Source organism: Saprolegnia parasitica, assembly GCF_000151545.1.
Source record: "Saprolegnia parasitica CBS 223.65 unplaced genomic scaffold supercont2.12, whole genome shotgun sequence".
NCBI lineage: Eukaryota > Oomycota > Saprolegniomycetes > Saprolegniales > Saprolegniaceae > Saprolegnia > Saprolegnia parasitica.
In genome coordinates this window covers 398,645-411,131 of record NW_012156406.1, presented here as the reverse complement: position 1 = coordinate 411,131, position 12,487 = coordinate 398,645, and the positions used below count along the sequence as shown (strand labels likewise).

Sequence of the window (12,487 nt, the reverse complement as noted above, 5' to 3'; positions counted from 1 at the left end):
CTTGGCCAGTCGCTCGCGGCCGCGTCCAGCTCGATGGTCCAGCACGACTACGACCGACCGTACTTGCCGCCGTTGGCGCGGCATGAAGCGTCGCACCTCCCACCGTCGGCGCCGCTGCCGTCGCTAAACTCGCTCCTTCGGTGCTTGGCCACTCTCGCCGAAGTAAGCGCGCCCGCGCCCCGTCTCGAAGTCAAGCCGAAGAGTGCCACGAGCAGCAACACAAATGCGACCCGCAGCGAGTATGAAGCGGCTGTGCGCACCGACTGCGACCAAGTGCTCGTTGAAGTAGCGCCCGTGCAGAGCCCTTCTGTGGGTGTCTATGCGACTACCAGCCTCACGAGCTTCATCAAGCGCAAGGCGAGCCGCGCCCCCAAGCGTATGCTACCGTGCCCTATCTGCAAGCACCCAAATCGTGCTCACCGCACGAGTGACGCCAAGGAATGCCCGCTCTACAAGTTCTACAAGGCCAACAATTTCAAGAACGGGCACAAGACAACGGCATTTGAGAAAGCGATCTTCGAATACAGTCGTCTACTACCTATACCCCATGAATAATGTAGTGTGCTATCGCTCACTTTCGTTTGAAATGCCCTACGTGCTGCTGTCATGGTGCCGCGGGCCGCCTCCGTGACGTGGCACCACACCAACCCTGAATGCTCTCGCGCTCCGGGCCTCGGTGGCCCGGCGTCCTTTTAAAGTGCATCCTGGTCTCCTGGGGCCTCTAAAAATCAAGCAATCGCGGCTTATGAGCTCAGTATCAAGCAATCGCGGCTTATGAGCTGAGTCACCTGTACGAAATGCATCAAGCAGCCCACCCTTGGGTCTTGGCAGCAAAGTGAATCGCACCAATCTTAGCGTCACGGGTCGGAGCTCGATGGGACGGCAGGTAATACAGTGCACCGAACCGGTCCATCCAAAATGGCTCGGCAATGCTACTACTATGTTGTTGCGCACGGATATGCTAGGCGAGTCATGCAGTTTTGTCTTGTAATGTCGCCGCGGTCCTACAAGGTGGTGTCTCGTTGTCGTTGATGTCGTCCGGACGCCCGAAGCTGAGTTGCGTGTGTTTAGCCACGTCGGAACATCACCGCCAAGAGACAAGGTGATGGAAATCCATCGGAACCGACTGCATATATATTTGGAGATGTACAAAAAGATGGGGCTGGGTGCGCTTAAACCGAGAGGCTGCTGAGGATCGTCGCGTTGTCCGACGGCAGCGACCCGTTCACGCCCTTCAGCGCGACCAAGTCGAGCGAGAACGTCGTCGCCTTGGTGAAGCTATAGCCTGTCGCGCACGCCGTCGCGGTCGAGTTGTCGCCGAGCTTGGCGGCCAAGTGCGCGCTCTTGATCGTGATCGAGGTCGGGCCCTTGAAGCCTTCGAGCGTCTGGTTGGTCGCATACACGACGTTCGCAAAGCACTGCGACGCCGGAATGTCAAACTTGACGGCGGTCGGGATGCTCTTGACGAGGAACTGGGTCTTCTTGGCGCCCGGGCACACGCTGCTGTCGCCGATGCTGGCGCCGTTGGCCATCAAATGGACGCCGTAGCACGAGTTGACGTCGCCCGTGACCGTGAGCTGCGAGTTGTGGCCCTCGATGTTGTTGTGGCTGACCTCCTGCACGATGACGCCGGCGCCGAGACCAATGGCAAAAATGGACACGAAAAGAAGAACGCCAAACGTGACCTTCTTGCGCAGCGACGACTGGTCCTGCACGAGCGAGTAGTCGGTCTTCTCGTCCATCGTAGTTGTTCTCGGTGAGGCAATTGGGAAATGAAAAACCTCGCAGAGAATCATGACGGGCGAGCGATTGCAATGGCAGCTTGCAGCTTCAACGATTTCAGCGTAGACCTTCTTCCAGGTGCAAGGAGCTTCGCGGAGCTTTTGGGGCTGCCACGTTGGATCAGCTTGGATTTGCAACACATACAAACAGCTAGACAAATCCATGGCGTTTGCGAATCACCATATGATTGGATGAAAAGCAACCAATTGCGGCTGCGCGATTTCGGCAAACGGACGTTCCGGCCAATCGGCGACGACAGTTGTGGCGCACGCCGGAACGTCAACCGCCGAAACTCAACAAATCTGGTGTGACGTTCAATCGATTTATAGAGACTCCAAATGATAGCTACTCCTAATTTGAAGCGGGCCAGACAATGCACAGTATTCCATTCCAGAAGGTATGATTTGCCACAGGGTTTGTCGAAGCGCCACATCGCGGACGTGCTGGAGGAGCTCCATGGATTCTTGAAGGCGAGAACGCCGGTGCGCTTCCGACGAGATGACGGGTACATCCCCGCGCCACTCTCCTCCACCGGAACCAGAAGCTTCCGTGCATCCTCTCGTGAATTTCGTTTTATATGCTGCACATCGACGCATCGGTATCCTCGATTCCGAGCATAACACGGGAGTGAACGGGCAACCTAGTGGAACCGACCCGTCGTGAGGCGGGAGCTGCCGGCCGTTGCGTGGGTGCCGCTGGGGTGGACAGCCGGGGGCGGTGCCTTTTGCAGCTAGGTCAAAGTCATTGGTCAGGGCGCTGAAAGGGGCGACACGCCGTGTCTCTGCGACGTACTTGAAGCAGGAGCGATGGATTCTTCACCTTGACAATGTTGTTGACTTCCTATACGCATCCATTTGAGTCGAGAGAAGGACATCATTCGATGCGGTGCGGGGATGCGCCTTCAACGTACGTGCAGCCGCGATTGGAGCGCAGACACGCGACTCTATCCTCGCTTGCGTCAGACCCTTTTCGCACGAAATCGCCTTACCTTGACCGTGTTGTAGCGGAACGTAATGTGCTGGCGCACCACTTCTTCGGGCGCGCGGGCAAAGTCCACCGAGAGGAGCTCGACAAACTTGTACTCCATGTTCTACGCGTTGTTTTTGTGAGCCCTCGTCGTCGTCGGCATCGTCATCGCTCGTAGTACTACGTACTTGGATAAAGTCGAGGCGCGCGCGGCCGTCCGACTGCATGAGGTACACGGCAATGTGGTTGTGTGGCTCCTTTATGCAGTTGTTCAACATACGCACGAGCACGTTGGCGTAGTCGGCAAAGTCGACCATGAGCTTTTGCTGCTCCTGCACGATCTGGAAGCCGTCGAGGTCGCAAATGTGCGTGTAGTAAAAGAACAAGTCGGACTCGGTCGAGAGCTCGATCTTGAGCGCTTTCAAGTCGTTCTCGTCGCCCTAATCACGCGCATGCAATTCACGATGAACGCACTGTGAGAAAGAAGTACGAGGAGCAGAATCTTGACTTTGATGGCCTCGAGCGTGCCCACTTGCTGCGGCGCATTGTCCGTCTATCACATATGCGTCAGGTTGGTATCGGAAGGCGCGCGGGCGACCTGAATACGCAGCTCGAACGGCGTCTCTCGGTCGTACACGACGCGGTAGCCACCCGCTATAGTCATGGCATCGCACCGCGATCGCAGCGGTCAGGACGCACCGAGGCTCGGGTCAATGTCGTCCAACATTGACATGTCCGAGGTGAGGCTGCCATGGTGCAGCGAGTCGAACGTGCTCGGGCCCGGCGAGAGGTAGTCGGCCGACGTGTCGGGGATTTTGAACGCGCCTCGTGTCGTCATCTTGGAATCTGGCGACGGCTCCCGAAAGGTCACACCCGTTGCGATCATGCTTTTGCACAGGACCTTTAGAAATGCATATCTCCGCTTGCCACGTCATACGCACATGTGACCAGCACCACGACTCATACATACTGGCAAGGGCATTCAACCCTTGTTGTCTTGAAGGTAATAGAGTCGAGAGTGCAGCAAGCTACTGCAGTACGTTGTTTGACCACGTCGTCAGTGACCTAGACACCCTGTGTGCCATCAACAGACCGCGTGCCATCGTCCTGTGCATCGATGATGGTTGTTCAATGCCACGCTTTATGGTTATACACAAGAGGGGTAGAGTCGTCGATGACAGGGCGTAGTTCATGCAGTGCTGGAGGCACCGTCCATTAGAGCTTGCTCTTGCCATACACGGGAAAGTTGTCGTGCTCAGTGAGGTCCCAGAAGTTGCCCTCGAGGTACATGGCGCCGTCCACAACAGCAGTCGTGCCTGTCGTGAACGAGGCGGCCGGCGACAGCAAGAAAATCGTGGCTGCCGACACCTCTTCGACCGTGCCCATGCGCTGCGCGGGGAACTTGCGCGCCAGCTTCTCAAAGAGCGCAGCGCCGCCAAAGTAGTTGCCGACGCCCGAGCTCAGAATCGTGCCCTACGCGAGCCATTCAATCCAGTCCAAGGCGACTCGACGTACGGGCGCGACCGCGTTGAGGCGGATGCCGCGCGGCGCCCACTCGACCGCAAGCGACTTGGTCATGTTTTCGACGCCGGCGCGCGACGACCCGCTGTGGCTCGAGCCCGGAAAGCCTTTCGCCATGCTCACGAGGATGTTGACAACCGACCCGCCGTGTTCTTTGAGGTACGCCTCGTACGCGTACTTGGTGACGAGGAATGTGCCCGTCCTAGTGTCGCACGTGAGAGTGCATCGCGTACTATAAGTCGCACAAGTTAAGGCGGTGCACCGCCTCCCAGCCCTTGAGCGTCACATCTTCAAATGGTGCAATGAATTGCCCGCCAGCTACACGCGTCTTTCTTGAGTCACCGCACGAGTAGGATGCTGTCCACCATTATTGACAAGGTAGTCGATGCGATGGTACTTTCCCAGTGTCGCTGCCATCAAGCGCTTGACCTAACGACGCAATGGAGTTTCGTCGGTGCACAAATGTAGAGCGTACGTCGTCTTCCTTGCGCACGTCGCACGCCACGGCAAAGACGCAGTCACGGGCCGCGTGCTTGGGCGAGAGCTCGCTCTTGATCTCGGCAACCGCCGCATTCAAGCGCTCGAGGTTGCTAGACACGCCAGCATGCCATACGAACGTGCAAGACGGCGACGCACCGAGCGGCAATGACGACGGAACAGCCGAGGGACGCGAGCTCGTGGGCGATGCACTTGCCGATACCCGTGCCGCCGCCCGTCACGATGGCCTACACTCGCAGATCAGCGTGCCACGTCATGGCGCCGGTAACCGTACGACTTTGCCGTCAAAGACGCCGTCGCGGAAGACTGTCTCGGCTGCTCGGATCGGCATGCTGTTTTCAAGACTGCGTCACCGCAAGTGCAAGCCGCGTCCGACGCTCTCGATTGGTTAAAATAAAAAATCACCAACCAATCCCAGCGCGCGATGGCAATCTTACCACCCAGAGATGCACACCAGTAGTAGCTGGCACGCCAGCTCGCCACATCAGCGACCCCCATCGCAAGCGTACACCATCCGCGTTCTGCTTGTTCAGAAATATGAACACATCTACAAGGCTCGTGTGTTGGCTGGTCGCGCTACAGCAGACGCTCGGCTGGCTACGTTTAGTTAAAGGGATGTATGTCTAAACAACGACAGGCGAGCGATATCTACGATCACGACCAGACAGCTCACTGGAGGTGGGAGGAATCTTTTGCATATGCCGGTACTTCAGAAATGGTATGGATGACAACGGCACGTGCCGGTAGGATGTCCCTAGAATCTGCAGCCGCGAAACACAGTCGGCAACGGACTCCTCGGCCTCGGTCCAACTCTACAATTGCATCGTCCGTCGTCTGCGTGGTGCGCTTACTGCATACGTCGGAGCGATAACGTCGTCGACGCATCACCGCACTAGCGACGGCAAAAGGCCCGCAAAAATTATGCTTCAGGTATCTACACAGTACCATCGTCAATGTCGGTCCTGTTCACGCCCCGACCTCTTGCCACCTTGGGCTCGTCGCGCTATGCTTTTCATAGGCCAAAGGCCGCCGCTATACCTACCACAGGCGAGACACCTCTTGCCACCTCTTGAACGCGACGCGCTGGAACCTCGGCCCGATGCCGGTGCGCAGTGATGCGTCTGTGGCAGAGTCCGATTATCCGGATGACGCAGCGGACCAGCGGTTGGTGGCAGCGGAGTATTAGTTCTCGGAAAGGCCGCCAGCACACCATGCGCCTCATCACGCACATCACGCACAACATGCTCTACTGCAACAAGAAGGGCGTCTCGAACGGCTTCCCGCTGCGCCTCTCGGCCGACGAGACCGAGGTCGTCGCCTCGGACTTTAACGCTGACTTTGTCAAGAAGATGCTCGCCAAGATCGACTATGCCGCCTTTCACGGCGCGGCCACGGCGCTCGGCGTTGCCGACGGCCTGCCATCGGCCATGACCGAGGCCGATATGGCCAACGAAGAGGTGTTGAAGAAGGTCCAGCACGCGCTGCTCGACGTGCACGTCAAGAAGGGCACGCTCACGTGCCCCGAGTCGGGCCGAGAGTTTCCGATCGTCGATGGCATCCCCAACATGCTCCTGCGTGAAGACGAAGTATGAGAAGAGACAGGCCACATCGTAATAATTCATTCGCACACATGTTATCTAGCAGTCGTAGTCTCCGTGGCGCTTAAATGACAAGGTCCGACTTGCGCGGCCGGCGGGCCTTGGGCTGGTCGTCGTCCTCGAGCGGCGCGATCTCGTCGTCGTCGAGCAGCTCACTACGATGTGCGTGAGCGCCTCGTACCTACTACCATATCGCGTACGTTTTGAGCGACACGCGCGGCTTGGGCGCGATGTTGGTTGTGTCGACCTTTTCGACCGCCTTGATCCACTCGATCGAAATCTGAAAGGGCCCTTCCTTGTCGTCGGCGAGCGCGATACCGATCTAGCCGTGCCAGTGACATGATGCACGCGTACTTGGAGACCCACCGTGCGCAGCGAGGACGGGTCGAGCTTGGCCGGGTCGTCCACTTGCACGTAGCCGCGCGACGTCAAGATGAAGTCTGAAAACGCGAGCTAGCACCAGCTCGTTAATCCACGCAACGCGCATGGTTCGACTACCTCTGCCTCGACCCACTTGTTCGCCGGCGCCTTGAGGAAGCCCATGTACAGATCATGGGGGTTCCACCCGTCGGCCTGGGCGTTGATGCGGTACGTGCGGCCGTCGGTCTTGATGCGCATGGCCAAGCCCTCGTAGCCGTGGAGGTGCAGCCCGCGCGGTACGTTGCCGCGAATCGCGCAGTAGCCGCTGCGCACGACATGCTGCTCCGTCGGCTGCACGGACAAGCTAAGGCGGCCCGAGAAGACAGCTACGCGAGCCATGAGCGCTCCAAGGTATGGCCATCGAGAAGAATGTACCAGCACCAACCTTGGGCGCCTCCTTGTCGCTATCGTCCGCCGTGGGCACAAACTCAAACGAGCACGTCGACTCGCCTAGCGTAGGCGTGAGGCGACGGCGCGTGATGCCACGCTGTACCTCCGATGGCGCGGTCGCTCGACACGAGCCAGCCGTCGGTCGCCTCGGCCTTGTCGAAACGAAACACGTGCGCTTCCGGCGCCACATTGAGGCGCAGGCCCATGACTACCGCACCCACGAGCATGAACGACCACGACGACGAAGGATGACGTACGTTGCTTCGCCGATAGGACGCCCGACTCGGCCGTCAAGACCAGGCGGCGCAGTAGCGAGTTGCGGGACATGGTTCCGATCAACGTCCAAGCTCCACCGATGCAAATGCGTCGACCGACCTCATCCGGATTGGCGGAAGTACTATCCGGATAGAAGGCCGTTGCGATCTTCGATCGCGGCCCAAGCGACTGCCGTCCGCCACGTAGTAGAATGGTCCTCGCACGTGGCGCATAGATTACAACGGCGTCTAGCATGCGCTCATCCACCTTGTCTTCAACTCCTCGCAGCCACTATTGTGTTCCAGTTGATGATGAGCGTTGCTGCTACAATTGTAGCAAGCTGCCATCACTGGAAGAGCACAGTATGTGAGCATTGCAGTAGGCTAGCAAATCCACAAACTGTTTATACAGTTGGTATTCGTGCAGGTTATCTGTCTCGGGGCACACGTTCCTCGTCGGATCATCTCGGGATGCGTGCTTACGCTTCGTCGAGCGAGATGCCAGCGACGAGAAGCGCCTCGACGACCCACGTAGGGACGGGCTCGGTCGGGAACCACGCCTTCATAAAGGCCCGCACAAAGGCGGGAAAAGCCTCGTTGAGGATCGCGGCCCGCACGTTCGACATGAGGTGCAGCATGTACGTAATGTTGTGGTATCTACACGGACAACCAAAAGGTGAGCTTCGAGCACGAGACCGACAGAGGTGCGTACGTCACGAGCTGCGGGCCAATCGACCCTTCCGTCTTCATGACCTGATGCAAGTACGCGCGCGTGTACTTGGTGCAGACGTAGCACGCGCAGTCTACGCCTTTTTCAGACGCGCCCTCTGCAGCAGAAAGAACCATTCACCTGGGTCCAGCGGCGCCATATCGTTGGCAAATTCGGCGAGCTTGAGCCGCAAGAGACCCTAGCCATGGGTGAGACCGAGGCATATCGATGCGATGCGGTATTAATACCTTGGACGTGATGCCCGTGCCAAAACGCCCTGTGCGCGTCGGGTAGACGCAGTCGAACATGTCGACACCAAGGGCCGAGCATACGACTAGCCGCGACATTCGTAAGACAGGAGATACGAGGAGCGTAGAGACGTACCAAGGTCGACGGGATAGCCGACGCCCATGAGGTACCGCGGCTTGTTGGCCGGCAGCCTACGCACCGAAAGGTGAGACAATCATGTAGTAGGGCACTTTGCATGGAAAGGGCGCACCGCTCCGCCGACATGGCAACCACGTTCCAGAACGACGTCTTGTCTTCGCCGCCGGCGAGACCGCCGATCGCATAGCTACATGTATCCGACTGACGCTTTTTCTTATTGTGGCTCGACCGTACCCCGGAAGGTTGCGTTCGATCATGCCTTGGATGCAGCGGTCGCGAAGACCGCCCTCGGACGTGTCGAGACCGCCTGCATACGTCTATCTGTACCTCGTACGGTAAGGAGCACGGCGTCGTACCTTGGACGATGCCAAAGAGGTTTTGGCAGTGGGGCTTCTTGTGCGCGGCGATACACCGGTCGATCCAGCGCATCGTGCGGTCCGTGGCTTCGAGGAACCGTGCGTCGTCTTCGATCGTCGACGGCGCCACGTCATCGAGCGCCATGATGATGTCGGCGCCAATGTGTTTTGATGCGCAATGCTCATTTCAGGCGTAAGCAGCATCTTGGTACCATCGACCGGCGACTAGAGAAAGGATGTGCCAATGGCACCAGGTTCGATCCTCGTCGATACATCGTACCTGGAACTCGACGCCGACTTCGGTGATTTGCGCGAGCTCGAGCAGCGAGACCATCTGGAAGCCGCCCGAGTCGGTAAGGATGTTGCGGTTCCAGTTCATGTACTGGTGAAGACCGCCCATGTCTACGCCCATGCATGAGTCGACCATCTCGTCGGCTACACGTTACCGTCAATGAGGTCGGTGCCCGGGCGCAGAGCCAAATGATACGTGTTGGCGAGTAAGATCTTGCAGTCAATCGGCGGCATAGCCATTTGCTCGGTCGTGATGCCTACGGTGCGCGGCTGAGCGACTGGAACGCCAGCGATTCTGTCGAGTACCTTTGATCGTGCCCTGCGTGCCCACGGGCATGAAGACCGGCGTGTGCACCGTGCCATGGGGCAGGTGGAGGTTGCATGCGCGTGCACGGTTGAACGTCTTGAGCACGTCAAGCTTGAGCGCCGGCGACTCCTTCGTAAACTCGACCGGGCCGCCGTCGTGGACCACTTGGCTCTGCATCTTTTCGCTCGTATCACTGGTCGAGGCCCGCGCGATCATTATCCGGCCATCCGGATACGACGCCTGCCCGTTGCGATCTCCCAGCACTCGCGTTCGTAGCACACTTTTTGTGTAGTCCGTTGTACGCCGTCCATTTCGATCATGTACAATATGTACAATATGACATTCCTAGCAGCCAGCGCATTGGGCTGGAATCTCGTCTGAGCCCCGATGGATAGTCTCTTCTTCGACCACACAACACAGCTTGGCTTCGAGGAAGCAGAAACCACTCGAGCGTCAGGTGGCGTCTGGCGGCCAGCACCAACGATCGGGTCGGTTGGCGACACTGCCTGTCCTTTCTATATGCTTGACGGCCTTGTCATGTTCCCTCCGTGGTCCGATGATGGGCTCGATGAGCGGAAGCCCATTTGGTATCACTTCTTTGACCTTGGACGACGCACAGAAAGCATGTACATTACGAAGGAATCGCTTCTACTCCTTGATCGCGTCAAAGGCTTGGATGACATGCGCCGGCGCTTGCACGAGCTCGATAAGGACGCCTTCACCCGAGAGCGGGAACGCGTCGTTGCCCTTGGGGTGCAGGAAGACGACGTCAAAGCCCGCGGCGCCCTTGCGGATGCCACCAGGCGTGAAACGCATGCCTTGCTTCGTCAAGTGGTCCACGCACTTGGGCAAGTCGTCGATCCAGAGTCCCACGTGGTTGAGCTGGGGCACATGCACCTTGGGCGCCTTCGTGGCATCAATGGGCTGCATGATGTCGACTTCGACCGCGAACGGACCTTTCCCGGCTTCAAGGATGTCTTCGTCGACGTTCTCGCGCTCACTCTTGAAGCTCGACTTGTACGTGAGGCCCAGCGTGTCGACCCAGAGGTGCTTGAGCGCGCCCTTGTCGAGGCCGCCGACGGCTACCTGCTGGATGCCAAGGACGCGGAAGGGGCGCGTGCTCTACACCACAACGCGTCAATGCCACGTGACGGACAAGGGGCACGTACCGAGCTAAAGTGGCGGCGGAGCGTTGTCGCGAGCATGGTGATGGGCTAAGAACAGAGGCGAAAAAGCAAAGTGCCAAGCGGCCAACCGGATACGACATACCGGCTGGTATGCAATTCACTTCCCAGACCTTTCTCAATATTAGCGAAGATTCTTACCATGTTCTTAGCAATTCTGTCAATATTGCTCTAAACAGAACCGCCAACGCTGTGTGGCGCGACGTACTCAAATATGAGAGTTGAGATATTATCTCAACGCTTCGACGTAGTAGATTGCTGTTAAACTACCATTTCTCAAGGTAGCATATCGAGGGCACTAAGTCGCTTTTCACCAATCTCGACGAACCTCCTCACAAACCACCACTAGACCCCTGGGACCCCCTGCCTTATGTGCAGAGCTCGACACGGGTCGTACAGACGCTTGCAATGAGCGTTGTGAGGTGACCAGAGGGACACATAATAGAAAGAAGACGTTGTGGCGGTGTAAATGCAAGAGTTTGTGTCATAAGAATGGGAGGGTCCTCCCGGAGGGAGGTCAGAAATTAGTGAAGCCGCATTTTTTGTAAGACGTCCACGGTAATCTTTAGTAAAAGGCGAAAGATAAGTACGAGTAAACGCTTTACTGCGGGATAGTCGATCTAACGTCTATCAAACATTGCTGCAAAAGCCAATTTGCGAGCACCCCTCTTTTTTGTTCCCCACGTACGAATTTATAACTTGACCGTCTGTTCCGGATACAGTTAAGGAGTCCGGAAAGGTCGGTTGGCCTGCGCGAATTTGGTTGGCTCCGAGCACCGCTGGGGTGACTACCCAATCGTGGCACAGATCGATCATTTTTGATTTTAGGCGCTAGAGCAGAGTAGAAACATGAGATCCGCGTGATTCTAAAGTTTGAGATCCATAATAGGTCGCTCCTTGGAGACGCCTTTGCGGACACTATTATTTGTTGATGGAATCTCCGTCCGAGCGATTTGTACATGAAATGTATGCTTTCTTTGTGAAGATTAAACAAATCCTTACTATTCAGAACACAATTGTGTCGAAACTATGTTTGCCGACTTCTGAAAGAAAGTGCATGAACCTTGTAGACGTATTTCTCGCTGATATTTAAATAATCTTTGAGACCTGAATCATCGCATGTGGTCAACTCGTATGCTGAGAGAAATACTTATATATTTACATTGAGTCTTGGTGAAGATTAAACAAATCCTTACTATTCAGAACACAATCGTGTCGAAAATATGTTTGCCGACTTCTGAAAGACTATTTGATGCATTTTCACGTCGTTTATGGGGACAATGGCTTTATGAAGATTAAACAAATCCTTACTATTCCGAACACAATCGTGTAGAAACTATGTTTGCCGACTTCTGAAAGACCCTTCTACCCTCCCAAACTCCCGCAACTCCAGTAGCCCAGTACAGTTATTACTTCTTCTGTATTAGCACATTGTAAACCATTGAAATACACTCCAACATCAACTACTCGTGTATCCAGCATCCACGTTGCGGCTCTGTTTGACCTTGCCAAGCCCCCTGACATGCTGCCGCCTCCTCGAGGAGGATTTCTCAAACGAAGTCAACGCTGGATCCGCCGACAACCCCAACGCTGTCCCATCGTACAATTGTGCTTCATGTGAAGCCGGACATCCACTGGCAATTGAGCTACCGACCTATGGTCGTTCGTATTACTACCTGTGCTAGCTAGTACTAGTACATTGTACTGAGATTCGTATTCAGCTTCACATGTCCTTCAGCTGGTAGCCCTTGCAGTCTTTGGAGGCGCGCAGATCCAAAGCCGATTGAGAGTCTGAGTAACAAGCTGCAGAGTTTGAGAGAGCTC

General features: G+C 56.5%; 7 protein-coding genes across 7 annotated transcripts; 1 reads left to right on the top strand and 6 right to left on the bottom strand.

Annotated features, from left to right (window-relative positions):
• Positions 1–1,090: 1,090 nt before the first annotated feature.
• On the bottom strand, positions 1,091–1,770 carry SPRG_04720 (hypothetical protein). The gene has a single exon (XM_012343126.1). It carries the CDS (start codon positions 1,740–1,742, stop codon positions 1,173–1,175), a length of 570 nt encoding a protein of 189 aa, XP_012198516.1. The 5' UTR covers positions 1,743–1,770; the 3' UTR covers positions 1,091–1,172.
• A 558-nt stretch (positions 1,771–2,328) lies between these two features.
• On the bottom strand, positions 2,329–3,634 carry SPRG_04719 (hypothetical protein; the record flags this gene model as incomplete). Its single annotated transcript, XM_012343125.1, has 8 exons — positions 2,329–2,512; positions 2,575–2,622; positions 2,693–2,725; positions 2,771–2,872; positions 2,937–3,188; positions 3,239–3,301; positions 3,347–3,402; positions 3,448–3,634. 8 exons carry the CDS (start codon positions 3,632–3,634, stop codon positions 2,423–2,425), a joined length of 831 nt encoding a protein of 276 aa, XP_012198515.1. The 3' UTR covers positions 2,329–2,422.
• Positions 3,635–3,869: 235 nt separating this feature from the next.
• On the bottom strand, positions 3,870–5,112 carry SPRG_04718 (hypothetical protein). Its single transcript, XM_012343124.1, has 7 exons — positions 5,042–5,112; positions 4,906–4,994; positions 4,745–4,859; positions 4,635–4,698; positions 4,515–4,587; positions 4,264–4,471; positions 3,870–4,221 (listed from the first exon to the last, which is right to left on the bottom strand). The coding sequence occupies exons 1-7, from the start codon at positions 5,096–5,098 to the stop codon at positions 3,964–3,966; spliced, it is 864 nt and encodes a 287-aa protein (XP_012198514.1). The 5' UTR covers positions 5,099–5,112; the 3' UTR covers positions 3,870–3,963.
• Positions 5,113–5,941: 829 nt separating this feature from the next.
• Positions 5,942–6,410, top strand: SPRG_04717 (hypothetical protein). Its single transcript, XM_012343123.1, has one exon. It carries the CDS (start codon positions 5,979–5,981, stop codon positions 6,357–6,359), a length of 381 nt encoding a protein of 126 aa, XP_012198513.1. The 5' UTR covers positions 5,942–5,978; the 3' UTR covers positions 6,360–6,410.
• A 19-nt stretch (positions 6,411–6,429) lies between these two features.
• On the bottom strand, positions 6,430–7,530 carry SPRG_04716 (hypothetical protein; the record flags this gene model as incomplete). Its single annotated transcript, XM_012343122.1, has 7 exons — positions 7,433–7,530; positions 7,279–7,383; positions 7,161–7,235; positions 6,864–7,111; positions 6,732–6,818; positions 6,566–6,687; positions 6,430–6,520 (listed from the first exon to the last, which is right to left on the bottom strand). Exons 1-7 carry the CDS (start codon positions 7,500–7,502, stop codon positions 6,430–6,432), a joined length of 798 nt encoding a protein of 265 aa, XP_012198512.1. The 5' UTR covers positions 7,503–7,530.
• Positions 7,531–7,801: 271 nt separating this feature from the next.
• Positions 7,802–9,656, bottom strand: SPRG_04715 (queuine tRNA-ribosyltransferase; the record flags this gene model as incomplete). The annotated part of the gene is made up of 11 exons (XM_012343121.1): positions 7,802–8,086; positions 8,142–8,232; positions 8,280–8,337; positions 8,387–8,472; positions 8,523–8,578; positions 8,638–8,712; positions 8,760–8,832; positions 8,882–9,062; positions 9,162–9,283; positions 9,328–9,429; positions 9,479–9,656. 11 exons carry the CDS (start codon positions 9,654–9,656, stop codon positions 7,909–7,911), a joined length of 1,200 nt encoding a protein of 399 aa, XP_012198511.1. The 3' UTR covers positions 7,802–7,908.
• Positions 9,657–10,093: 437 nt separating this feature from the next.
• On the bottom strand, positions 10,094–10,715 carry SPRG_04714 (hypothetical protein). The gene is made up of 2 exons (XM_012343120.1): positions 10,649–10,715; positions 10,094–10,601 (listed from the first exon to the last, which is right to left on the bottom strand). The coding sequence occupies exons 1-2, from the start codon at positions 10,682–10,684 to the stop codon at positions 10,128–10,130; spliced, it is 510 nt and encodes a 169-aa protein (XP_012198510.1). The 5' UTR covers positions 10,685–10,715; the 3' UTR covers positions 10,094–10,127.
• Positions 10,716–12,487: the final 1,772 nt, after the last annotated feature.

What these genes read in the sequence shown, in the direction of transcription:
- SPRG_04720 (XM_012343126.1), bottom strand. Translation starts at nt 1,742, where the DNA reads ATGGACGAGAAGACCGACTACTCGCTCGTGCAGGACCAGTCGTCGCTG.
- SPRG_04717 (XM_012343123.1), top strand. Translation starts at nt 5,979, where the DNA reads ATGCGCCTCATCACGCACATCACGCACAACATGCTCTACTGCAACAAG.
- SPRG_04718 (XM_012343124.1), bottom strand. Translation starts at nt 5,098, where the DNA reads ATGCCGATCCGAGCAGCCGAGACAGTCTTCCGCGACGGCGTCTTTGAC. An exon ending in GCGTCTTTGACGGCAAAGTC is followed by an intron (nt 4,995 to 5,041) that starts GTACGGTTACCG and finishes CTGCGAGTGTAG; the next exon opens with GCCATCGTGACGGGCGGCGG. An exon ending in TCCGTCGTCATTGCCGCTCG is followed by an intron (nt 4,860 to 4,905) that starts GTGCGTCGCCGT and finishes TGGCGTGTCTAG; the next exon opens with CAACCTCGAGCGCTTGAATG.
- SPRG_04714 (XM_012343120.1), bottom strand. Translation starts at nt 10,684, where the DNA reads ATGCTCGCGACAACGCTCCGCCGCCACTTTAGCTCG. An exon ending in TCCGCCGCCACTTTAGCTCG is followed by an intron (nt 10,602 to 10,648) that starts GTACGTGCCCCT and finishes GTTGTGGTGTAG; the next exon opens with AGCACGCGCCCCTTCCGCGT.